Source organism: Oculina patagonica, chromosome 5, assembly GCF_052425735.1.
Source record: "Oculina patagonica isolate OP01 chromosome 5, crgOcupat, whole genome shotgun sequence".
NCBI lineage: Eukaryota > Metazoa > Cnidaria > Anthozoa > Scleractinia > Oculinidae > Oculina > Oculina patagonica.
In genome coordinates this window covers 22121849-22149471 of record NC_135762.1, presented here as the reverse complement: position 1 = coordinate 22149471, position 27623 = coordinate 22121849, and the positions used below count along the sequence as shown (strand labels likewise).

Genomic DNA, 27623 nt, shown 5'->3' with positions numbered 1-27623 from the left:
TCGACATAAGGCAAGAAATGTGATCTTCTTCTAGTTCTGTTTTACCTTAGTTCTCCACGAAGCTGCGAAGCTCTTGTCCATTATGAGCTGGGCAAAGGAAGAGTGGAAGCAGGAATTATCTGCAAGTGGTCTTCAACATGTCTACGATCTCGAGCAGCGATGTGAGACATTGCTCAAGGAGAGCAAACAAAAGCAGTATCAAATGGACAGTTTACAGGCTTCTATCGCAAAGCAGAAAAAGCTCTTAGAAGAGGAAAAAGCGAACGCCTCCCTGTTGAAGAAGGAGAATTATTCGCTCGGCGAATCTATTCAAGACTTGGAGCGAAAGCTTGAAAGGAATCTTCACGATTTGAATGCAAAAGATGGTCAGATTCGTTGTCTCGATGGAAAGCTTTCGCGGTCGCAGCAAATGCTAGAAGCTGAAAGTGCAAACAGTCTACAGTTGAAGAACGAATTGGATCAATTACAGTACAATCAAAACCAACTTGCGTCAAAATTTGAAAAGCAGGCGGCTGATTTTTCCAAAGTAAAGGAAGCTAATGCCCATCTACAAAGGCAGCTTGCAGGTAAGCTTTGAAATGCAAGATGTTTTGATTGCAGTTGGTCTGTTGTGCTTTACATGTTAGCGCTGCGCTCTGTTCCCTTGAGCGCTTTTTTGCAGCAATCTTTATAACCATTTTGTCATGGCCGTGCTAAGGTTTATGTTTTATGATGTAAGCTTACACGTGAAACGCTCTGTTTCGATTTAAAAAGCATTCTTACACACGAGGACTGCAAGCCCGCCAAAATGTGATGAAATATAATTCTCAAAGTGGGGTGGCATGTAGTTGATTAGCCCACCATAGTAAGAAGATGAAATGAAAGATTTTCTCTTATTTTAAAATACATCTGTGAGCTTGGAAAGATAGCACCATAAGGAGAGCAGAAGGTTTTCAGAAACAAATATACATGTGTATAAATAGCCTTTGTAACTGGTATAAAGTCATAGTAAACACTTTGTGTGGCTTTAACTGCCAATTCAACAATCCATGTGTCCCATTCATAATTACAATCCAGAATCTCTCCAGATCCTGAAGACTCTACTGGAGACCCTCTGAAAAGCTTATCTTTGTGAGGTCTGGGGTTTTCAAAATTTGAAAATTTGAAACCTTTTTTAGAAACAAATTGGAAGTTGAAAAGGACCCTCTTAAACATGCAATAAAATAGCTTTAAAAATTAATGCTCTTTATAAATTCTGACACTGACTTATCTGAGCATAAAACAACACTCATAATGTACGTTTTTTCAAGATGTTTCGACCGAGAACCTTCGGGCTTCTTCGGTTGTTAACATGGCAGAAAAAGCAACAGCTTTTTGTAACGGTTACACATTTGTACTTGCGCAAGTGACTAATACAACAAGTACACGCGAACGTAGCCTCCCACGCAGTCGTTCTTAGGGGCGATCGTGTTACACTACATGGGGAGGAGTGTAACATGATCGCCCCTAATTGTTTATTTATTTCATTTTTTTTTTCTTGAAAGGCCATAAAGAGCAAGTGAGAACTTTGGAAAGTCAGATTAAAAGTCTTGGAGAAGAACCACATTCCAGAACAAAGAAAAGTTCTGGATCAGACTCAGATGTTGAACAGCAATCTAGTCATGTGAACAAACTGAAGGAGCTAGAAACAAGCCTTCAACTGGAGAAAGACCAACGTCTCAAAATTGAAAAAGAACTCTCTCAGCTTAAAGCTTATTCTCCTAAACTCAATACTGAGGTATGCATGTACACGTGTTATTACGATTTTCAGTGATATGCGTACTCTGAAATTAATCTCTTGTTGGTTTACGCTTTTTGCTGCTGTCAATCATCTTAGCGGACCTCTTGGGAAGCAGACATTCACTTCAACTGGGTCAAAAGGTCATGTCTCTTGATTGTGATTGGTAGATTTCGATCCATTTTGTTTGTTTCTGTTTTTCATGGTTCGCTAGCTGTTGCTTTAATTATGATTGACGGCAGCGAAAAACGCAATCGTTAGTTGGATTATTAATTTTCAGAGTTTGCATTTAACTGAAAACCACAATAAATAAATATATTCTACAGGGTTTGTATGGATCATGGAAAACCTGGAAAGTCATGGAATTTTAAAATTTTATTTTCCAGGCCTGAAAAGTCATAGAATTTAAGTGTGGGTCATGGAAAGTCATGGAACATGTTATTGATTATACAAAGTGAATTAGGCAGGAAAAGGGTGAAAACGTACCTGAAATCAAGATAATTTTTGAAAATTTCCAAGAAAAGGGTCAAATTTTGGTCATGGAAAACTTTGAAAGTTATGGAAAAGGTCATGAAGGGGGGTTGTTTGGTTTTTTTGGGTTGGGGGTTGGTGGTTTTTGGGGGGGCCAGAAGAAAGGGCCCCCCCAAAAACAAAATCCAATTTCTTTCTTTATCTGGGTCTGGAAAAGGTCAAATTACAATAGCTCAAAAGAGTACGGACCCTGATTCTAAGCTATATTTCATGTTTAGTGTACATGCATAATATTTTTGTATGGTATTTTTTTATTGCTCTCGTCCTTAGCTGATGGGTACACGCTAATGAATATATAAACTTAGGACTATAATCTTAAATGTTGAAATCACAACTTAACATTCCAACCTAATTGAATCAATCATCGTGTTCTACTTTCGGACTACACGAACATTCTGGCGTCTTGGAGGTTGTTTTGGTTTTGATAGGCAGCATTTGGCAAAGTGACCAGTTTTGGAACTTGCACTGCATTTCTTCGCTAGCTGGGCATGAATCCCATCCATTATCGTGAGGAAATGGTCCTCCGCAATACATGCATTTCCAAACTTGTTCGTCGTTTTCTTTCTTTATCTGGGTCTGTTCCGGCTTACGCTGTTGTTTTTGGCGATGACGTGTTTTTCTCCGCTGCTTTTCTCTTTGTTGGCAATTGGTGTAGTTTACTGTTTCATTTTGGGGCCTTATGCGTCCAATGGCGCGAAAAGGATCGATGATGATGACTGTTTCATTTTGACGACTGTTTTCGATGCGTTTGGAGTCGAGGTCTGATATTTCCAAGGAATATCCATAATCCAAAAGAGCTGTCAGATCCATGGATTCGCGAAGAGCTTTTCGACGAACTCTGGAATTCGTGGTATGATGGATAATCTGTGTTTTGATCTCTGCATCTTGGTTGGGGAATTCGCAAAGAATGGCTTTCTCTTTTAGACGGCGGTGGACGTTTTGCAGTGATTCTCCTGGTTCTTGCTTTATTTGCCAAAAGTCGTAAATATCCATGTCTTTGTTTCGGACTGGGTCAAAATGAGGGGTGAGGCGGGCAATGGCTGTTGCATAATCGGTGCCTGTGTGGAATAGCGTGTCAAAGATGTCATTTGTGGCCTCGCCGACATACGTGAGAAGTAGTCCCCTGCGAAATTGGAGTATTGAACTCACGCAAACTGATGAGCAGGTTTTTCGAAGCGCCTTGTCCATTTTTTGCCAGCGAAGATCTATACTTGCTCGGTCGCTGTGTGGATCGAACGGGGCAAATAGGCCGCTGCGAGGAACATTTGCGTTGGTACTCGTGCTTGCGGTACTTGAGGTTGTGCCTTGTGAAGGCTGTGTTGCAGTTGCGCCTTGTGAAGACTGTATTCCGGGAGTTGGCGGGGTTCCTTCGTTGTTGCTCATTGCTGTTTTGTAAACTTAGGTTGTTGAGAGGAGTGTTGCTTGCTCTACGCTTAAAAAGGTTTCCAGGTTTTCCTCGTTGCCACTTTTGTATTGATATCAATGACGCTTTATTGCTCTCGTCCCTAGCTGATGGGTACACGCTAATGAATATATAAACTTAGGACTATAATCTTAAATGTCCAAATCACAACTTAACATTCCAACCTACCGTAATGATTCGATTTAGCGCCTTCCTTCCAATAAGCGCCCCCGTTCCGAATAAGTGCCCCCAGTCGAATATGTTTTTGTAAATAGGCACCCCTATTCCAATAAGCGCCCCCATTCTAATAAGCGTCCTCATTCTTTCAAGCGCCCTTATTCTAATAAGCGCCCCTACTGTGGATAACTGAAGTCATTGACGTCGAATAGATAAACTCATGAACATTTGCCGTACCGTACAGGTATATATTTACTGCTAAAAATGTCAACAATTTGTTACTGTTACAGTTTCTGTTATTGTTATTTATTTTAATATTTATTTCAGTTTTGTTTTGAACATTTGGTTGTTTCTCAAAAAATTAAATAAGCGCCCTGTCGCGAATAAGCGCCCTGTCTCGAATAAGCGCTCTCCCTTGAGGCGCCAAAAGTAAATAAGCGCTCCGGGCGCTAAATCGAATCATTACGGTAATTGAATCAATCATGGTGTTCTACTTTTGAACTAGAGTTCATTGTTCACTCATGATTTGACAGTTTGATAACAGTTCGATATGACAATATTCAAGGAAACTGGCCTGACTGGCCACCAAGCACCATAGTTAACTTTTAGCCATGGCACTAGATGTGCTTTGCAAATAACTTGTGTGCAGACACATTTACAAAAAGTTGACTGAGGATTAGGGTTTCTTGGTAGGGCATAACAATTTTTTTTAGCCTATCTACAGATGGGGCCGTATTTAGGGTTCTCAACTCTAAGGGTCATAATGGGAAGAGACATTTTTTTTACTGTTGAGGTCAAAGAGATTGAGACAGTTTTTAGTATTGTTTGCTCACTGTTTTCATTCATTTGTGTTTTCAGGAATCTCTAAATGTACCCTTAACTTCAGAATTGAAAGAACCCGCTATGGAGCCTGATCAGTTGCAATCAAGAGCCACACAACTAGCCACAGACTCTGAACTGCTACAAAAGATAAAGGAGTTGAATGAACGTTTACATACAAAGGAGAATGAGGTTTCGGAGATGACTGCAAAGCTGACAGAGATTTCTAAGATTAAATCTCAATTGGATGAAGAGTTGAATGAACGCTTACATAAGAAGGAGACTGAAGTTTCAGAGATGGCTGCGAAGCTGGCAGAGTATTCTAAAGTTAAATCTCAACTGGAAGAAGCAAATGCTCATGTAGATGCTTTAGGTAAGAGATGCTCTAAGTCTTTCTCAAATATAAATGTACTGGACATGAAATGTTCAACACGACACAAGCGCGGGACAAAGGAAAAATCTGAGTCACCGACGGGAATCGAACCCATAACCTCCCAAATACCGGTTGGGTGCTCTAAACAACTGAGCTACGAGAGACTTGTGGTGAGCTGGGCCATTTACTAGGTTGATATGTGACACGCATCCTGCATACTGCTAGGATCAGCAATGTCAAAATCATCAAGTTTGTAGTAAATAATAAAGATGGTAAATTTTTAGCTTGGTATAAGTAATGGAGATGAAATGTTTAACATGACACCAGTGTGGGACAACGAAAAAAATCTGAGTCCCCCACAAAACTGTATACTATTCATTCCCATAGGGGACTAAGATTTTTTCTTTGTCCCAGTCTCCTGTCATGTTGAACATTTCATCTACATTATTTATTACTGAGCTTAAAATTTACCACCTTTATTATTTACATAAAATTAATGGGTACAGAACTACATTGTGTAGATACGGGTAATCTTACAGACAGGCATCTCTTCTGTATCTCTGTATGTCATCAGTACACAATTTTTTCAGGTCAAATCTTGGATGTCAGCTTGGACCACTATAGAGGGGCTAGTACTAAAAGCCGGGATGCCGGAATACTAAAACCCGGAACGCTGGAATACTAAAACCTGGAACGTATAAAATATATCGTGTAACCCTTACAAATAAACGTAACAGCTAACCGTAAACAGTCTAACCAAACTACATAGTAGGCTAACCAAGGTGAAAAGTTGGCTAACCGGAGTGGATAGTAGGGTTATTAGAGTGCATAGTACATGTAGGCTTATTATTCCCCCTGGTTAGCCTACGTCTATTCACCTCGGTTAGCCTACTATGTACTTCAGTTAGCCTGTTTACGGTTAGCTCTTTATATTTGCAAGGGTTACGCAATGTATCTTATGTGTTCCGGTTTCGAGTATTCCGGCGTTCCGGATTTTAGTATTCCCGCGTTCCAGGTTGCGTTCCGACATTCCAGCTTTTAGTACTAGCCTGTAAAGTGGCACATAATCTGTTTCCTCAGGTTAAATAGAGCACTGGATGGTGTCTTGACCAAGAATTGTATACTATTCAGTTTTTTGTTGTACAGACTTGAAAAGATAATTATAAATTCAAAATTAAATACAATCTCCAGATTTACAGTTATAATTCACCATATCAACAATAATAACTATATCATTATCCACAGAAAAAAAGGCAAAACAGAGGGAACTGGATATGCAGTGTCAACGTCATAATTCAGAGGCAGTTATTAACGGACTGAATGATAAATTAAAAGAAAAGGATAAAGAACACAGGTATGATTTTGTAATAATAATATAAGAAAAACTCATGTATAAAAATCTAACAGTCTAAGAACCTGCTGGTGAAATTTTCCATTTTACAGTGGGTTTCACAAAACTTTGGACAAACAGTTTCTGAAGTTCGTTTGAAATTCCTGAAGTTCGCTATGAACTTGGGAAATTCATTACGTAGTTTGTCATGTTGCAAACCTGCGAAATGAATCCGTTCACAGGAAAAGGACCAACAGAAATAAGAAGGGAGTTAACAATTAATAAATTATTTCTTATTCTGTGAATGTTTATTTGTAATATTTGATGGCTCCGACATTTTGGCCAGTGATAGGAGGAGGATGATGATGAAGTGTTGATTAACTGCAGCAATGATATTTTTGCCACAGTGCAAAGATATAACTTTTTACTTTATGATATCCTGGCATTCTACCATTATAACCATGTCCCCTAGCCCCCACCACTAAAGTTCACAAAGATATTTACACCTTTTATGGTATTTAAAAACAAAGGAACATGTACAGTAAGCAGGGACAAAATCGTAAAATGTACATACAAAATGCATAATGTCCATAATGTTTGCTTTATAAAATATATACTATATACAAGGCTAAAAAGAGTAAAAAATGGTAAAATTAAAAATAATAAAACCAAACGTTTGAACCCTGATGATGGCAAACAGCCGAAAACGTTTGGTTTTATCATTTTAATTTTACCATTTTTAACTCTTTTTAGCCTTGTATATAGTATATAAAATGCATAATCATCTGCAATTTTCTTGAATATGAAGTTTTTAAGTGATGCAGAAGTAAATCAGTCTTTGTTGTATTGTTAACAGAGAAGAGATGCACTCCCAGTCACAGGCTTTTACTGCATTGGAGAAACAGTGTGCTGATTTGGAGAAGAAGTCTAGCAATCTGCAGAACAAACTTGATAACAGTCAGAAAATGATAGAGGCAAAAGAGCAGGACATAGCAAGGTTCAAAGCAAGTCTTACTGAAGCAGAAAGCAGAAGTAAACAACAGAGCTCTCATCAGGACAGCAGGTTCACTGAATTAGAGCAGAAAGTAAAAGAGCAGCAGGAAGAATATGTGAAGATGAAGCAGGAATTAGATAAAGCCAAATTAACTCTAACAGAATATGAGAGGAACATAGAACAGCTGAGCCAAACAATTCAAGAGAAGGAGGAAGACTTGAGTATGAAGGAGAAAGAAATTCATGAGGCACAGGGTGAAGACAGCAAACACCTAACTGCAGCACTGGAACAGATTTCAGTGTTAAAGAAGCAGAAAGCTGACCTGGAAGCAGAAAGCCAAAAGGCATTACAGGAAATCTCAGATGAAGCTGCCACCTCTGTAACGAAGTATGAACTTGAAAGACAAGAAGTTGTGAAGCTCAAGGAAAGAGTGTTTCACTTGGAGAATGTTGTGTCTGGTAAGGAGAAAGAAAGTCAGAAGAGTGACGACATGTACAAGACGTTGTGTGAGAAGCTGGAAGCAACAGAGGTAGATCTGGCCAATAGCAAGGCAGAGTGGGCGACAGAGAAGATTGTTTTAGAGGAAAAAGAAAGATTTTTGCAAAGTTCCCTTGAAGCAATGAAGAATGATTCTAAAGCAATGCAACATGACTACAAGAAAGCTTGTGAGCTGGCTGATATGAAGTCTGCAGAGACCACTGACTTGGTTGATAAGTTGGAATCTTCCCAGAAGAATGTACGTGAACTTCAGCAAAGACTGAGGCGCACTGAGGCAGTTCTAAAGGAAAAGGAAAGCTCTGTCAGTATCATGATGCAAGAAAAAGAGGAATTGTCAAAGAAACAAAAACTTAGAGAAGAAGAAGCTGAAAAGAAGAAGGAAGAGCTACAACAATTGTGTGCTGATGGGAATAGAGAAATGGAGAGACTGAGGGAAGTATTAGAGACTTCAAAAAAGAACTTGGATGCATCCAGGGCTGAATGCACAGAAAAAGAAAATGACATTCAAAAACTCTCTATAAAGCTTGGAAATGTTGAGTTGCAGTGTCAGGAATTGCAAAATTCTCTCAAAACTTTTGAAGAAAATTTGTCAAACAGCAACGAAATGGTAAAGAGGAAAGAGATTCATGTGCAAGAAGTATCAGTTGAGTTAGAATCAAAGTTGAAGATTTTAAGTGAGTTGCAACAGCAATATACAGAGACTGTAGCAAGGCTTAAGGAATTAGAGCAAGTGCACAGTTCCCGCGAACATCCAAAAAGATGAAGATCTAAAAGTCATCAAGAGCAAGGATGAAGAAATCACTACATTAGTGAAGGAGCTAAATGAGATTCAAGAAAGGCTTGCAGAATCCTGTGATCAGGCAGCCAAGACGAAAGAAGAAAATGATGCATTGCTGATCAAACTGCAACAAAACTCATCAGCTCTTGAACACAAAGAAAGGGAACTGAAAGAAATGAGAAGCATGCAGCAGTCAGAATGCATGGATACAGAAAGCCTTAACGAAAAAGTTGCATCACTGTCAGAAAGACTTGAGAAATCGAAAGCTGTTGTTGTTGTTAAAGACCAGGAGATAATGTCCATGATCCAACAGCTGAAAATGGCAGAGGAAGAGAAAGCAGTTAAAAAGGAAGAAAGTCAGAAGAGTGACGACATGTACAAGACAATGTGTGAGAAGCTGGAAGCAACAGAGGTAGATCTGGCCAATAGCAAGGCAGAGTGGGCAAACGAGAAGACTGTTTTAGAGGAAAAGGAAAGATCTTTACAGAGGTCCCTTGAAGCAATGAAGAATGACTCCAAAGCAATGCATTGTGACTACAAGAAAGCTTGCGAGCTGGCTAATATGAAGTCTGCAGAGACCACTGACTTGGTTGATAAGTTGGAATTATCCCAGAAGAGTGTACATGAACTTCAGCAAAGACTGAGTCGCACCGAGGCAGTTCTAAAGGAAAAGGAAAGCTCTGTCAGTGTCATGATGCAAGAAAAAGAGGGTTTGTTGAAGGAACAAAATCTTAGAAAAGAAGAAGCTGAAAAGAAGAAGGAAGAGCTACAACAATTGTGTGCTGATGGGAATAGAGAAATGCAGAGACTGAGAGAAGTATTAGAGACTGCAAAAAAGAACTTGGATGCATCCAGGGCTGAATGCACAGAAAAAGAAAATGACATTCAAAAACTCTCTATAAAGCTTGAAAATGTTGAGTTGCAGTGTCAGGAATTGCAAAATTCTCTCACAACATTTGAAGGAAATTTGTCAAACAGCAATGAAATGGTAAAGAAGAAAGAGATTCATGTGCAAGAAGTATCAATTGAGTTAGAATCAAAGGAGAAGATTTTAAGTGAGTTGCAACAGCAATATACAGAGACTGTAGCAAGGCTTAATGAATTAGAACAAGTGCACAGTTCCCTGAACATCCAAAAAGATGAAGATCTAAAAGTCATCAAGAGCAAGGATGAAGAAATCACTACATTAGTGAAGGAGCTAAATGAGATTCAAGAAAGGCTTGCAGAATCCTGTGATCAGGCAGCCAAGACGAAAGAAGAAAATGATGCATTGCTGATCAAACTGCAACAGAATTCAACAGCTCTTGAGCACAAAGAAACAAAACTGAAAGAAATTTCCGAACTATTAGAAGCTGAGAGAAAGAAGCAGCAGTCAGAACCAGATGTGAACTGCTTGGAAACAGAAAACCTTAAGGAAGAAGTTGCATCGCTGTCAGAAAGACTCGAGAAAGCAAGAGCTGTCATTGATGTTAAAGATCAGGAGATAATGTCTATGATTCAACAGCTGAAAATGGCAGAAGAAGAGAAGGCAGGTCTTGCAAATAATCACGATGAACTGAATAGCTTAAGCTCCAATTTGCAGGAGAAAAATACAGAGTTGGAAAACAGGCTGGAACAGTTATCAAAAGTACTAAAAACCAACCAGGATGAATTGAGCATAAAATGCAATCTGATTGAAGAGTTACAGACAGGAAGTGAAAAGGAAGTAGCTGAATTAAAAGAACAAGATGAGTCACAAAAGAGTCAGCTTTTGCAGTTACAAGAAAAGTGTAGTCATTTGGAAGCCTGTGTTAATAATAAAGAATCAGAGTTGAATGATTTGCGTTGTAAAGTTGGTGCATCTGAGAACACAGCTGAGGTGCAATTTGCAAGTTTAACAGAGAAATTGACAAATGTGGAAAAAGAGTTAAAGAGCAAAGAGTGTTCAGAGCAAGAACTTGCCAGCAAGCTTGCAGTTAAAGAAAATCAGCTTAAGGATGCAAACAAAATGGTGCACCAGCAGAGTGAAGACATAGGACAGTTAGAAACACAGAAGGAAATGTTACAGATGGATCTAGAAGACAAGGATTCTTTTATTGAGTCACTGAACAAAAAGGTTGAACACCTAGAGAATACAGTGTTGGAATTGAAGAAGAAAATTACTGAAAAAGAAGAATCAAATGAGTCCCTGCAAAGTAAACTTGTGACTCTTGGCAATCAACTTGCTGAAAGTGTGTCGAATGATGAAAAGAACGAGACCAGTGTTAAGCAGCTTATGCAAAATATCCAAACTTTGGAGACCCAGTTGTTGACAGAAACAAAGGAAAAAGGAACACTGTTAGAAGAACTACAGAATTTGCAGGAAAAACTGAACAACACACATGATAGACTTGAGGAACAAGTGAATGAAATACAAGAACTGAGGGAGAACAAGGTTGTTAATGAAGATAAAGTGTCTAAACTCCTGATTCAACTTGATGACTTGGAGAAGTCTCTTAGCAAGGCAAGTGATCACAGACTTGAGATGGAGCAGCTGCTACAAACTGCTGAAATAAAACATGAAGAAGACAATACAAGATTGGAAATGGAAAAGGAATCTGCAGTCCTTGAATGGAACAAGCGGTTGCGAGAAAAATCCCAGGAGTGTTCTTCTGCACTTGAACAGCTTGAGAAAAGTAAAGAGAAGATGGAACAACTAAAAGACACAGTTGTTCACCTTGAAAATGTTTCAACCTCCAAAGACCAGGAGAAGATGAAGATGGAAAGATCCTATGAAGCCTTTAGGGAGAAAACCCAAAAGAGAGAGGAAGAGTTGTTAGGATCTTGCAAAGATCTTGAAGAGGAAAAATCGTCACTTCTTGAAAAGTCAAGAGAATGCCAAGCAACGATGGAAGCTTTAAAGCATGAATGCAAAGTTTATCAACAAGACTGCAAAAAGGCTTGTGAGCTTGCTGACTTAAAGGGTCAGGAATACAGAGATGTGGTTGACAAACTTGATGATTCACAGAAGCATCTACAGCAAACACGCCATCAGCTTTCTTGTGCTGAAAATGAACTGAAAAAGGCTAAAGATGATATACAAAACATAAAGGAAGAGAAGGATGAGTTGTCTGAACAGATGAAACAGCAAAAGGAAGAACTTGAAGCTAGAATAGAAGAGTTAAGATGTGAGATCTCCACTGGTCAAGAAAACGTTCTAGAACTTTTAGGGCAAATGGAAGGAGGTGAAGCCTTGGTTAGAAGTATGGAAACTGAGAAGCACGAGGTTGAAGAAATGTTGAAGCACACGAAGGAAGAACTCTGTAAAGCTGAGGAAAAGTTGAAGTCCTTTGCCAGTGACAGAGATGAGAGAGAAGTAATAATGAGGAGCAAAGAGGAAAGTGAAAAAGTGATAAACATTCTTCAGGAACAGATACAATCATTGGAGGCCAGCAAAGGCGAGCTGAAATCTGAATTAGAACACACAAAGGTGGAGTTGACCCAACTTCAAGATGCTTTGAATCATATAGAAGCTCAACATGCATCGGCAATGTCCTTAAAAGATTCTGAACTTGACCAAAAGAGAGAAATGACAAATGAAAAAGAGCAATTGGCCAAACATATGATAGAGAAACTACAGAAAGATATTGATTCCTGTGATGAAAGAGCTCGAGTGGCAGAAACTAAAATTGAAGACCTTTTGTCAGAGAAGCAAGAACTTTGTTCAATGGTGGACAACAACGCTGCAGAGGTGGCACAGTTGTCTACCAAAAACGATGAGCTGGAGCATGCCTGTGAAGAGTTAAAACAAGTTAAGGAAAGTATGGAGGACAGACTTGTCAGGCAGAAGAGTGAATTAGAAGAGATGTCAAGTGAGAAAGCAACACTTGAGGAAGAGTTATCTGTCATTAAAATGCAACTGGAAAAGGCAAAGGAACAGTCAGTGGAGAACATGCAGAGAGAGGAAGAGGCTCGGGAACAGGTTAGAAATGTCAATTTGTTGTTCATTTGTGATACTGATATTCTGTTACAGTGCTTGGTAAAATTTAACCAATAATGTATTATTGCGGTTTCATTGAAATGCGAACTCTGCAATTCAATCCTCAACCAACGGTTTATGCTTTTTGCTGCCGTCAATCATCTTAGCGGACCTCTCAGGAAACAGAAGTTCACTTCAATCGGGGTCAAATGGTCAAATATGTCAGTTATGATTGGTAGATTTTGATCCGTTTTGTTTGTTCCTTTTTTCATGGTTCGTTGGCTGTCGCCATAATTATGATTGACGACAGCAAAAAATGCAATCGTAATTGAATTTTGAATTTCAGAGTTCGCATTTCACTGAAAACCGCAATAAGCCAAAAAAAAAAAACTCAAAATGCTTCTGCAATGAACTCAACTCATAAAGTAAAGTTTCTATTTCGTTTGCACCAACTTCTCAATGAAACCAACAATAATAAGAATTCTCTTGGAAGGAAAAAATAGCAATGGTTACCTCATGGTTACCATAATTATTGAAATAATAAACCGTAATAAATAATAAACCGTAGGTCCCGTCTCCTGTATCTTCAGTCTTATAACAGGGGACGTTAAAGAACCCACACACTATTCGCAAAGAGTAGGGCACGAAGCTCCCAGTGTTGTGGTCTGGCCTTTACAATTGTGTAGTAAAATTACAGCATGTGTAAAGCGCATTTGAACATATACATATGAAAAATGCGCTATATAAATACATTATCATTATCATTAAATAATGGGAGACACAGTGGTCTGATGGTTAGGGCACTGGCATTTGAATTAATATATTTGCTCTTTTCCAAGTTGGCCTTAGTAATGAGGAAGTTAAATGGTGGGGTTCATGTTCTATGCGATGTGCGTTTGTGGTCACTTTTGGCATTACCATACACTAATCATTTGAATCGGAAACTGAGTAGTTTTCACTTGAGTGTGGATTCTAGCAGGGATGTAGCTAAAAAAACTCTAAGCTGGCTCATCTACAAGCCCAGCTGTTTTTTCTGACCTTGGCAGCTCTAAAAGTTCACCTAAGTCTCTGTTCTCATGTGAAATTTCAGCCAGATTTAAGTTCTCTTTCAGCTGGTGAAATTAGCCGGCAGCCAGCCCTTAGCGACATTTCTGTTCTAGTTAGTTGCATTTGGTTTGGTTTTGCATTACTACACTCCATGATTGGTTAAAAAAAAACCCTGCCAATGCTTGATTTCCTCTATGGCACGTGCCTGCAGGGAAACATGGTAGTTGTATTCATCGTTGCTAAGTCTTACGCATGGTTTGATGAATACAACTATCCTGATTCCCTGCTGGCACGTGCCATGGAGGGAATCAGACATATCTCAGGCAATCAGAACGTAAACCAAAACCAATAATGACTCGCTCGCACACACTTTCTGGCACTATTTGTTAGCTACATGTATTTGCTTCAAGTTTTGATTGGATCACTGGATTGTTTGCATCCTTTGTGATTGGCGAGAGGGATTACTTTAGTTTTGGTTTTACTACAACAATTTAAAACTGCTCTATGTACATAATTATGTATGCCTTTTTTGATTTGCAGAAGGACAAAGAGTTAGAAAAGCTACAGAACTTGCTAGCAGCAAGATGTTCTCAGGTGAAAAAACTGCAAAGAAATCTCAGTGAGCAGACTGAAAAGCTTGAGTCACTCAAGAATCAAGTCAGCTCACTATCAGAAGAGTTGGACACCATCAAAGCAGAGCATGAACAGTGCCAGCAGAAAGATGATGGGTCAGGAAAACTGCAAGAACAAATTTTTGAGTTGAAACACTTGTTGTCTCGAGAACAATCGAACAACGAAGCCATGATGCACGCCTTTCAAGAACAGGAAGAACAGTGGGAAGAGGAGAAAAAGAAGATCCTGTCTTCACTGAAGAGTGACTCTGAAAGTTCTAATCCACTGATTGCAGAAGAGAATGCTAATTTGAAAAGAAAGGTAGATGAGTTGCAGAGAGATCTTAGTAGCAAGGAACTGGAGTGCACAGAGTTGGTTCGACAGAAACAGATGCGAACTTCTTTAGCTGCAAATGTGAAACTAGATCTCGAAACTAAAATAAAAGCGCTTGAATTTCAGTGTGAAGAACTGAAGTACAACTTGAAACAGAAAGAAGAAGAAATATTTGTGAAGAATGAGAGTTTAAAGCAAACAAATCTGGAAGTCAGTAGCCTTGAGGCTAAGTATGTTGCAGCCGAGGAGGTTGAGCGTGAGCTACGGCATCACTTGGGAGAGGTTACCCAGCAGTTGGAGTGGAGGAGAGATAACAAACCTGAAACAGTTGAACCAGAAGGCTTCAGTAACGGAGGCAGTGAGCAGAAAAAGTCAAAGGAAGATTTAAGTGCTGCTGAGAAGGACGAGGTAAGGATGTTGCTTTTCATTTTCTTTATTTTTCCTTTTGAACACTTGAAGAGCTGTGTCACATTATCTTGAAAAAAATTAGCCTAAATTTTTTAAGTTCATTGATTGCAATCTGACTTCTTCCATGTTCATTTTTTATTTATTATTTCCTCCTCTGCCAAGTTTCACTGGTCTCTGCAGCGATTAACCAAGATGGCTGTATTTTAATTTAACCGTATTAACTGTATTTTTAATTTATACTTGGCATAAAATTGAGTTGAGTAGATGATGTCATCAGTCCCCTAATTTGCATATTTCTGAAAACAGAAAACAGCATTTTAAATCTTTCATGGAATTCTTTATGATTCACCTAAAATCACAAGGGGTGAAAATTTGATCATACAGGACAACTCGGATTAATATTAATCCTAATGATTATTATAATCCAGTAATAGATTATTATAATCTATTACTGAGGTTTGAGCCGTGCCTTAATCTATTAAGATTAATATTAATCTTACATAAGATTAATATTAATCTTAATGATGAATCTCAACAACGCAATCCTAGTCCAAAGCTTCCGAAGATTGATCTAAGGCGGCCCTATCAATATCTTATGCATTCTTGGACCGGCCGACCCTTTTGCTTGGTATCTAATATAACAGATATCTGATTAGTAAAATTAACGAAGAAAAATGTGAAAGGTTTCACACAATCGTAGAAGTGCTCGATGCAAATAAATGCAGAGCAGAATACTATAATTAAAGATAGAAACTTCACGGGCAGTTACTCAGAGTTTCACACATGAAGCGATCATCAGACTGTGCCGTTAGATGCAGGTGAAATACAATTTAAACTATGTTCATGAAGGACGGTTGGAACAGAGACAGGATTGTTCCAACCGTCCTCCATTGACGTAGTTTAAATTGTATTTCACCCGCATCTAACGGCACAGTCTGAAGATCAGTAAAATATAAAGATATTTTTTAATTAGTGCGTCTGCTGATGACAGTAACTGTTTGCAAATTGTTTAATTAATGAGCTACTAAACAATATTTTAAATAAACGTATCTTTCGATTTGCTGTTATCTGAACATTCACGAGCTTTTATCGGGATTATAATAGAGATTAATATTAATCCGGATTATAATATTAATAATAATCCAATCCTTCCAATTTTTTGCCGTGCCTTAATCTATTACTGGATGATAATAATCTATTACTGGATTATTATAATCTATTATTATTATAATCCTCAGATTAATATTAATCCGAGTTGATTAGTATATTTAAGATTGTACTTGTGTTATTTAGATTTATTTGATTTGTAGTTTAGTCGGGTCAGGGAAGGGTTTTTTCGGGATATTTTTTAGGGGGCTGGGTGTGGGTGTTTTAACCAAGTAGGGGACTTATGTCCTATTGTTAAGCACCTGTACTTGTATGAATCCTTTCAAAAACCTTTCAAAAACATTCAAATGCTTCAGGAATCACTGAACATCACTCAAAAGCAAGTAAAAAAAATATGTACATCTGAGATCTCTTATGACTTACATTATACAGTGTAGCTTGCTTACGAAATACAAAGTATGCATGTGTATAAGAAATTATTGTCATTTATGCCTCTATCACAGCTTGAAGAACTGAGAGTGGAAAAGCAAGATAAAGTCAAGTGGCTTGAAGACCAGAGACAACAAATTGTTGAAGCAGCCAGAGAGTTTGCCCTGCAACAAGAGCAGACATTCACAAAAAAGATTCAGAATCTGGAAGAGAAACTGACAAGAAAAGATGAAGACTTGCAGGAGATGGAATCAGCTGTTCACCAGCTGCAACATGATTTAAGAGCTGTACAACAAGAAAAGGTCAGTAAAGTTTTGAATAGACCTTTTTACATATGGGCGGCGTGGTGGCCTAATGGTTAGTGCGCCGGACTCTGAATCGAGCAGTCCAAGTTCTAGCCCCGGCCAGGGTCACTGTGTTGTGTTCTTGGGCAAGACACTTAACTGTCATAGTGCCTTTCTCCACCCAAGTGTATAAATGGGTACTGGCGACATAATGCAACATAATGGTACCCTGCGATGGACGTTTAATGCTACAGAAACCTGATAAGCTCCAGCAGTGTGGGCCGCATGGCTCAGTGGCCATTTTGGATTCTATTGTTTCAAATAGCTATTATGGGATACCCAGAGGTAAATACATATTAATTTCCCGCCCTGAGCATCCCGTAATGTCTTTCAAAACAAGAGAAATCAAAATGGTAAATGTATCAGTAAAAAGGTCTATTATCATCATATCTGGCCTCAGCCTATTATCTCCACCAGCGTTAAAAGATGATTTCCAGTCCGTACTGCGCAGACTCGGGCTTTGTTTACGTTTTTGTTTTGAATTCGTTGAAACGTTACACTTCGGTGACAGCATACATGACGTTTTTTAGTCCGCCATTACAGTTTGTTTCGTTCAAGAAGTTCCGATGAGCTAAAACGTCGGTTTGAAATAGCGTCAAGGTTCTTCCACTCGTTATTATTTGTTCTGCAAGGATATCTGGCGTTAATAATGAAGAAAAAGGTAAGTTTGTCGCGGAATTTTTAGTTTTGCTTGTAAACATTCCCTTCGTGTGGGCTCACATAAACATTGCAGCCGAGATTGCGCAGTACGGACTGGAATTCATCTTTAAGGCCATCAGTCAGTAAGTCACATTTTCAGCCCACTTTCTGCTACAGGTGTACAGACACTATCAAAATTTGTAATTATTTAATACTTTTTGAGATACATGACCTCTCCTTCACTTCACTGTGTGCTTTATTCAATGTTGGTGGGGTAACGGTTTGTAGATAATAAATCCATGTTCAAGCCTTGTGGCCAATACAGCCAGAAGCGACTGGATTGTCTCTTAAATGGACTATGTCACAGATTTTAACAGATTTTTGAACAGCCAAAATTGCTATTTGTATCGTAGGAAACTTACTTACAGTGCGGCTACTGTAACCGGGGTCACCCAGACAAAGTTAGCTTCAGCCAATGAAATGTCGAGTACAGAACAAAGAAATTTCAACTTCTTCGTTCGCCACGAAAACAGATCGATACAAACTTTGGCTGTATGGCGGCACTGAATTTTCAATTAATTTCAATTGCATCCGTTTTGAACTTGAGTGGTTGTGACAGCAACATTTGGAAGGTAAATATTAGCGATGTTTATGTAAGAGAAGTTCGAAACTGTGTAAAAACGGGTAAAGAAACGACCGTATCGTCTGTGTCAATGGTGCGTGGCGGAGTTCGCTCGTGACAATTTCAAGTTTTATCTACGGCATCAACTGGAGTTTTGGTAGCTGTACCATTTGGAAAATAAATACACGTGATGCTAGCGAAGGAAGACATTCTGCGCTGTATAACGTACCAGTGAAAGTGGCGATGCCAACATTTTTTTGTCGTTTGAGTAAATAAAAATAAAATTTCAATTTGTTCACTCGTGAAGCTTATGTTTTTGCGTGCTTATTCAAGCTAGCTGAATTGCCGAAACTTTCGGATGTATACGGCCGATACGCTTTCGGTGGAACTCAACGATCGGACATCGCAGAAAACTAAATTTATCACGCTGGTAATGTGCTTCGTTGTTTGCAAATACGCCACGCACTTTGCCTAACCTATGACCGTCGCGTTATGATGCCGTAGAGAAAACTTGAAATTGTCACGAGCGAACTCCGCTACGCACCATTGACACAGACGATACGGTCGTTTCTTTCCCCGTTTTTACACAGTTTCGAACTTCTCTTACAGAAACATCGCTAATATTTACCTTCCAAATGTTGCTGTCACAACCACTCAAGTTCAAAGCGGATGAAATTGAAATTAATTGAATACGGCCAAAGTTTGTATCAATCTGTTTTCGTGGCAAACGAAGAAGTTGAAATTTCTTTGTTCTGTACTCGACATTTCATTGGCTGAAGCTAAAAATGTAGAAATCTTTTGTTTCAGTTCTGCTTTGTGATTGGTTAACTTTGTCTGGGTGACCCCGGTTACAGTAGCCGCACTGTAAAAATAATGGTCCATTTTTATTAACAATTGCTATTTTAGAGCACTAACACTGTTAAAAAACGCATTTGGCTGCGGATGGCTTGGATGGAAATGGATTGCAATTTGAAAACGTTAGCCAACGTTTTCAACTTGTTTTCACGCGCCTTAAAAAAAAAATCAATGTTTATAGCCGAAGTTTGTCTATCCCCAAATAAAGTATATATTTTAGTTAACTGAAGATGGTAAAAAAATAATGACTATGTTTTTCATGGGTAAATTGTTGCCTACCAGTTATTTTAGAACAGTTAAGACCAAAAATCTGTGAAATACCTGTGACATAGTCCCTTTAACAGCTGTCATCCCCTGATCCTCAGAAGTGAGACAAACTAGTTACCCATTTAAACCTCATTGTGTAGTTGATGCCCTTATGCCTTTATCCTACCTTGTTGGTGAGACAAAAACACATGACCATCAATAGGCCCCTCCGTCCCCTAGAGATTGGACGGATGGTCAGGGATGTAGCTAAGAAATCACTAAGCCGGCTAATCAACAAGCTTAACTGGCTAAAGTTTCTGTTGGCCGCTCTAAAAGTTTACCTTAGTCTTTGTTTTCATGTGATATTTCAGCCGGATTTTAGTTCTCTTTTAGCCGGTGAAATTAGCCGGCAGCCGGCCCTTAGCAACAACCCTGGATGGTTAAATTTGTTTATTTTCTTTTTAGAATGCTCTTATAGAAGCATCAGATGAGAGAGATAGAGAATTTGATGCTGAAAAGAAACTTTGGAATTCTGGAAGTTACAGCTACGAGACTATTCAACAATACATCGCAGATCTGAATGCAGAACGCCAAAATGTAAATGATCTACAGGAAAAATGCACTGAATTAGAAGAGAAATTGAAAGAACTGGGAAATGTCAACACTTCATTGCAAAAGAATCTTGGTGAGTTTGAGAAAGAGAAAAAGCTTGACAATGAAGAGAGAGAGGTCATGGAAGACGACTTGTATAGCAAAGTTGATTTACTTCGTTCTGAATCGAATAGACTGCAAGACGAATTGAAAGTTAAAGCATCTACAATTACCAGCTTGACTGAGGAAAAGGCAAAGTTGTTAATTAGTGTCGCATCTTCAGAGAAGAAGCAAGTAGAGTCAGCAGAAGCTGTTGCAGAACTGCAACAACAATGCGACATGTTGAGGGAACAGTTAGAGCAGCTTAGGACAGAGAAAGGCCTTCTACAAGAAGAAAAGGATGCATCGGTAATGCAGAAGGGTCAGGAACAGTTGAATTTAGAACATTCTGTGAAGAAAGTGCAAGAACTTGAAGAGAAGCTTAAAGAGGACGTGAAGGAAAAGAATAAACTGTCAAATACTTTGAAGGATGTAGAAGGAATGCTTGAACAAGAAAGGAAATGTCTGGAGGTAAAGACCAAGGAACTTCATGAAATGAAGACCATATTAAAGCTTGCTGATAAGGAGAATGAAGAGTCTGTGAAAGAAAAAGAAACAAAAGTAGTGGAACTTACTTTTGCGTATGAGGATCTTAGGAACAAACTTAATGAAGAGGGGAAAAATTTTGAAGAAAAATGTAAAGAGCTTGAGCAGGTTAAAGTACAGCTTAAAAAAGTGCAGGAGAAGAGTGAAGAGATGAAGGAAGACTATGAAAGAGAGCTAGACAAGATCAAGTTTGAGTTCCAAGATGCCAATAATGATTGTGCATTCCTGAGGGAAGAAATTAAAGAGCTAAAACAAAAATCAACTGAAGATGCAACCCAGTTTAAATGGACTAGAGAGAAGAAAAAACTGCTTCACCAGCTTGAGGAGTCCAAGTTGATGTTAAATCAAGCAAAGCAAAGTAAAGAAAAGATCGATGACGAACTGGCTCAAGCAAACGTCAAGGTGATTACTCTTGAAAGCAAAGCTGTCCGGGCAAGTAGAGAGTTGGCTGCAGGGTTAGAAGAAATAAAACAGCTGAAGACCCAAGTTAGCGAACAAAACAGTGAAATTGAAAAGTTGAAGGCTAATGCTGATAAGGAGAAACCGGCTTCAGATGACATAACACAGAAAGAGGAAGAGATAGGTGGCCTCAGAAAGGAAGTAAACAAACTACAGAAAGAACTTAAAGAGTGGAAGGCTGTAGCTGATGAGAAGAAAAAGGCTGCCGAGAAAACTTTGGCAACCAACTTGAAACTTGTCAACAAGCTGGAAAAGCTTAGTCGAGAGAAGGGCAGTGAATTGGCAAGCACAGGACTTGCTACTGTTGGAAAAAACCCAAATGAATTGTTAAGTACACCAAAACCATCCAGAGTGAACATGGTGCAAGCTGTTGGTAAAAATGAAATCCCTGTCTCACCACTTGCAAAATCCTTGTCGAGCTTGGATATAAAGTCCCTGCCTGCATCTACAGCAACTGTGACAACACAGCCAGCTACTACGCAAGAATCTTTGTCAACCACAACAAGAGACTGTCTACCACAGGGTGTACCTCTGGCACTAAATAAAAGAGATACTGAGCAGCTGGGTGTGGCCACCAGACAAAGTGTCCCAAAGCTAAAGAAAAGAGCAGGGGAGCAAGGTATGCTGTTCTTTGTAACTAGAACTCTTCGTCTGTGATTGGGATTGCAATCAGGCTAATGCTAACTAGTTATTGGCTGTTTTTTGTTTGTTTAGAAGTGCTGAATCAGCCAAATAAAATTATGTCTTTTTTCAAAACTTTCTTTGTATATTGGGTTTGTGGGAGAGAAGGAAATCTACAACCAAAATTTATAACTTTTAGCACCTTGCAAAAAGAATCAATTGCATTTGAATTCTGGGCTTGCTCGAGTGACCATTTGCAGTGTCAGGACTGGTTACATAACATTCCCTTTTTTATGCTTGCATTAGTTAAACCAGTTCCGTCAGTTGATGATAAAAAACATGTTCTAACTGGGTATTATACAGTGCATGATTTGCTGTCAAAATTGAACCGGGTCGGCACTGTGAAAGTCGTCATCAGGATTTGTTTTGCCAAGGGTATCGTAATCTTTTACCATAATTGTTATTAGCTGGGGGATGTTATACAAGTCATTTCTTCTTACTGCTGTTTTGCAGCTACCGAGACTGCAAAACTATAACATTATTCTTGAATCTGATCATTCTTCGGCAACCCAAAATTTGGCCCAAATAGGGTAGCTTTAGTCTGAAATGTCATCCGTCCTCTCATCCCAACCCCCCAACGGAGGGGCGCCCCTCCGTTGGGGGGTTGGGACGAGATGACGGCTGACATTTCAGACTAGGGTAGCTTATGTGGCATACTTATAATTGATCAGTGTAGATGTAATGCTTGTAAATGGAGAGTATGTGGCAGTTGCACACTTTTTTGGTGGTGGTGGGGGGGGGGAGGGGGGAGGGTAGGGACTGTTTCACTTGAATGGGGATTCTTTCCCCACGCATCTTGGTAGAAACCAAACTAAACTGTTTTGTTTTTGCCCATTAGTAGATGTTTAACTGTTAGTTTTGGCTAACAAGTTTTGTTATAGTTTTGATAATAACACAACTTTGTGTCTTTGAATTCTGTCTGTAGTTATACTCTGCTTAAACAAATTTGATTCTCACTTCACGGTCATCCGATTAAGTTAAGCGCTGCAATGATGAATAATTGCGGTCGTTTCGCCTACGAGTTGTTTTGCTAACGACCAGTTCGCTAACGAGTTAGGTCGTTTCGCCTACGTCTAAAGTTGTTTCGCTAACGAGCTGTAGGTCGTTTCGCTAACGTATAAAGTTAATACCCTGACGTCTCTTTTAGTTCTTTTTCATCAACAGAGAAACAAAGCTTCTTCATCAAAAGAATAAGACAATCAAACCCACGCTCTTGCCGAAAGACAAACTCGAATCGCTTCAAAAAGTTAAGCTTTAAGTCTAAACTTTAAGCCTTTGTACTGAATTTGCATATGTTCAGTTAACCGACCCGAATTGGTCGATTGTTGAAGAAAAGCTGGGTGAAATAGACTTTTGATCACGTATACATACATGTACTTGTCTACAATGTTGATCAGTCTTTTATGTTACACGGAGGACTGGGACTTGACTTCCAGCCCTTTTTCAGACAAACATGGAGACCATTTAACTACGGTATGTTTTGAACTGTTTACGTCGCTGAATTTGATTCAACGGGTCTTTAATGCGAATTGATTTGTTATTGTTATGTTCTATTAGTACATATTAGAAAATATGAATCTTCATAATAAGTTAGCGAAACGACCTACAGCTCGTTAGCGAAACGACTTCAGACGTAGGCGAATCGACCTAACTCGTTAGCGAACTGGTCGTTAGCGAAACAACTCGTAGGCGAAACAACCGGTTACCGCAATGATTATAGATTGAATTAAACTCCTCTCTGTCCTATTACCATAATCAGTTTAAAACTCACGTAATGCATAGCTACTGCAAAAAGATGTCAAACTCCCTGCATCTAATGTGATGTAATGTCTTCCTTTTCATTAGCAATAGAAACCCCTGCCAAAAGAACCCGCACGTCAATTGTAAGTCAGACAACAGAGCAACTCCCTAATGGAAAGCCAGAAGTCGTAAGAAAGGCCAACATACCCGTGCCTCCGTCTGTGCGCCGGACAACTACAGGAGTGAAAACCCGCAGTGCAGCAAAGAGAAATGTTACAACTACATCCAGCTACACAGCGACCTTTAATTCAGTAAGGGTCACTTAAACCTTTTAGCTTTTTAATATTCAACATACGACATTGTATTGTACATTGTGACAGAAAAGCCCTGTATAGGGGGTTTGAAATCTAATGTTTTGAGGTTTCCTTCAATTTAAAAAAAATACTTAAAATATATAGAAACACCTGCTTTTATAATCGACCAGTAGAAACAAGGTTGATTATTATTTTGATGAAAATAATTTTGCATCTACCTTAAGGTTTATTTTGTAAGCAGCTACTAATTTTAGCGATTTTAGCGAGTTGGGCAAAGATTGCTAAATTAAGTACTCGCTAAAATTTGTCTCGGTCAAGTTTAATACTCGTTAAATTTTTTAAAAGCCCCTCTCCTCTCACCCCAAAGGGAAACAAAATAAGCATATAGTCGACTTGAAAAATTCTTTTAAAAATAGATGCCAATAACTTTGTTTTTTTCTGCTAATGCAAATGTTCATTCAATTTTAAATGAATTTGTTCTTTTACTGAACATATATTTCCATCTTAGCTATATGTTCATTAAAAAGTGGTTTACACAATATCATTAACTTTTAAAACTTTTCAGAAAATCTCCAAATTAAATAGTTGCTAAATCTTGCTCCGAAAAAATCACTAAAATTAGTAGTCACTAAAAATAGTAACCTTAAGGTATATTTTGCAGGCTTCATGGATATATGATCGCCCCCACATTACAATAAGTTAAAAGTAAAAAAAATTAAACAAACCTTTTGCATTCTTTAATAAAACTACTTCTGTCTTGATATTTTCAGACAGAGAATCCGGGTTCTTCTCGTGCCCAACCAAGAGCACAGTTTGCTCCTCCAGAGATGGCTTTGTCTCCAAGAAAGACAAACATACCACAGCTGGGTCCATCATCACGCATCCCAAAACCCAACAGCAGGAGTCAAATGCCGAGGCCTAATGGTTAGTGATATGATTCTTTAGGGAAATGGTCAAAACTATTGTACTTAGACAGGATCCACTACTCTGCAAAAGACAGGTGGTCTCTTCATGTACCCACCCCCGTTACCCACCTCAAAAGATGGTGTCTTGTTTGTATAGCCCTCACTATATCAGGTGTAGAAACTAAGAAAAAGATTCAAGCATTCCTCCAGCAATGCAAGCTTCATGCACCCCCCCCCCCCATCTTGTTATGACCACTTCACTTATAAAAATGTTTATATCCAACCAGTCTTTATGAAGAGAAGTGTGTCTTGAATAACAAACTTTATTTCCTCAGGTCCCTTGACAAAACAGCCAAAACTGGCTCCCGGACAGCAGGCACCAAGAGCTACAGGCGACCAGAAGGATTGCAAGATGCAATAAACACATGCAAGATCAACAGTTATCCTTTACCCGCATAGTCTAAAACCTGTACTGGAATCTTGACTCTGGACTATTTTTTTCTACTTTTTATTTTAAAAATTAAAATTTATTAAAATATAAAATTAAATATTAATGAGTTAAATATTAATATTAAATATTTGCAATATATTTTTGATAATTTTACAACGTCCTTCTCATTGAGGCTCCAATAATTTTGTGTGATTTTTAACTCCTCAATTTTTTTTCTCATTAGAGTCGATCAGAGGCTCTTCTCAAATTTTTTCTTCTCATTTTTTCTAAACTACTATTGACTCAGGAGCCCAATTGATTACATTACCCAGGCCTCTGGTAGACTGCCTTGATAAAAATCTTGTGACAACTACTCTCCCCTATTCATGGACTACGCCCTGTCTGCCTTCAGAGATGCCAATCTGTCCTTTTTAATCGTGATGGATGAAAAAGTATTTCTCCCAATTACTTTCTTCTCCGTTTTCTGGTTTTAGGGTTGTGATGGATTGTGTTTAAAACTTGTACCAAAAAAAAAAAAGAATAATTCACTACATTACCCAGCCTCTAGCTTGGTGCTACGTCACCGACAAAGGAAAGCGTCTTTCAAAATATCATGATAAAAGATGTTTTGATAACCACACTTGTACAGTCATGTACCAGGAGTTTCCTTTTAATTTTTGTTTTTTGTTTGTGGTTCAAATTTACCCTTGGCACAATCTGGTATTTTCCTTTGTTTTGTGCCCATTATCATTTATTACCAGAACAAAGGAGAATACCAAATTATACTGAGAGTAAAATTGAACCACAACAGATGCATTGTAAAAAGCTGCTTCTTGTTTATCTTTTTATACCATGCCATAGAAAATACAGCCAATCAGAATACAGGAAAGCCGTTGTATATTCGACGGTATTCAACCCAACCTTCCCATAGTGCGCTGCGACTGTATTCTCGACGAAATTTAGTTAGCGTATTTTCTATGGCATGGTATAAAATAGTTACACAACACTTTCTCGTGGTATACTATGGAATATCCCACGAGTCACTTGTATTTTCTTGGTATACACACGAGCCTTTAGGCGAGTGTGTATGCCAAGAAAATGCAAGTGACTCGTGGGATATTCCATAGTATACCACGAGAAAGTGTTGTGTAACTAGTATGTATTATATTTCTGCAAGCTTGTGCTGTTTACGTATATTGCTTGTTGTATGTAATTATTACTGCGTGTTGCATTCTTGGTTGTTGCCAAAAATTAGTTGCAACACTTGCATGTTGGTTGTTCGTTTGTTTCGTTTTTGGGACACATTGTAAAAAGCTGTTTCTTGTGTGCCTTTGTATTATATTTTGAAAGTTTAAAAAAATCTTATTATAATAATTATAATTGGATTTTTAACTTTCAAAATATAATATATAATATAACATTTTAATATAATATAATACTTCAAGAAGGTGTTGTCAAACATTGTAAAATTTCGATTTATCACTAGATATTGAAAAATAAATGCACACCATGAATAAAACTAGAACAGAATTTGTATGTTCAAGGCTTAAAGTAGAATTTGTATGTTTAAAGCAGCATTTGTATGTTTAACACAAAAACTAGCCAGGAATACTGGACTACAAAATAGTGGTATTTTTTTGCGAATACGCGCGGTCTTCAAACGGAAGATCTACTGGCATGTCAGGCTCGCGACCATCTTTGCATTCAGCTTTTCACGCCTTCCAAAAGAAATAAGGAAACCCACTGCTTTGCAGTCTACTGGAATAGAAAACTAAGAAATTTTACATTTTGTTAGAGGTCAAAAAGGTTATAATTTTCGCCTGGTTTTGCAATAAAAATGACTGAATGAATTGTACGATGCCACTTGTTTTACAATAGTGTTTAGATGCGGAGGTGTATGACATTTAATAGCTAGCTGCTTGGGTTGTGTTTTTGCGGGTGTTGGGATTGAGAAAAATAATTATTACACCACTTCAGCCTTGGAACAGAAATTTTAACCAAAAATCGTACAACATTCTAAAGCTAGTTGCCTCCTGGCGACTGGATTTAAAATTTCGTTAATGTCTCCTTTTGAATTTCTAATCACAAAGTTTTGTCCGATCAGACTGGCTTCTTGTCAGGTCAAAACTTGTCCTTGGCTTGACAAATGACCTGCTTACAGACAAATTATTTGCAGTCTTGTTACGAGAAAAGTCGGCTGCTTATCGAGGCTAAAAAAAAAATTTAATCATGACCTGTACGGGAGCGACTTTTAGTCATCTTACATCATTGGAGATTTCTAGTGTTGTAAAATTTGCCTCTGTAAGTCTTCTGTGCATGCGTTCAGCCCATACATCCGTGAACTTGAAAATAAAGCACCACAAGGAGGGCAGTTTAGGTTTTTAAAAACAAATAAATAGCCTTTGTGTACTCCGTATAAAGTAACGTTGATGAGGTACGAGTTTTGCACCCACCTCAAAATAGCGTCTTTTGATTGTCAGTATTCGTCTCTTGCTCAAGAGAGAAGTGGCGCTAGCTGTCCTGGCAAAGTTCGAGGCCTTCACAAGAGTTCCAGAACTATAGAGATCTGCGTAATTGGGACACTCAATTTGAAAATATGCTCAGCAAAGCGAATTATAGAC

At 38.5% G+C, this 27623-nt stretch overlaps 1 protein-coding gene across 1 annotated transcript; it reads left to right on the top strand.

The window, feature by feature from the left end:
- LOC144653292 (uncharacterized) lies at positions 1-25546 on the top strand. The gene is given in 12 exon segments (XM_078513248.1): positions 1-566; positions 1524-1756; positions 4725-5058; positions 6304-6412; positions 7245-8631; positions 8633-12598; positions 14183-14995; positions 16606-16833; positions 19703-21551; positions 23459-23664; positions 24438-24591; positions 24908-25546. Coding segments are annotated over 12 exon segments (9849 nt in total). The 5' UTR covers positions 1-82; the 3' UTR covers positions 24994-25546.
- The last annotated feature ends 2077 nt before the right edge of the window (positions 25547-27623 follow it).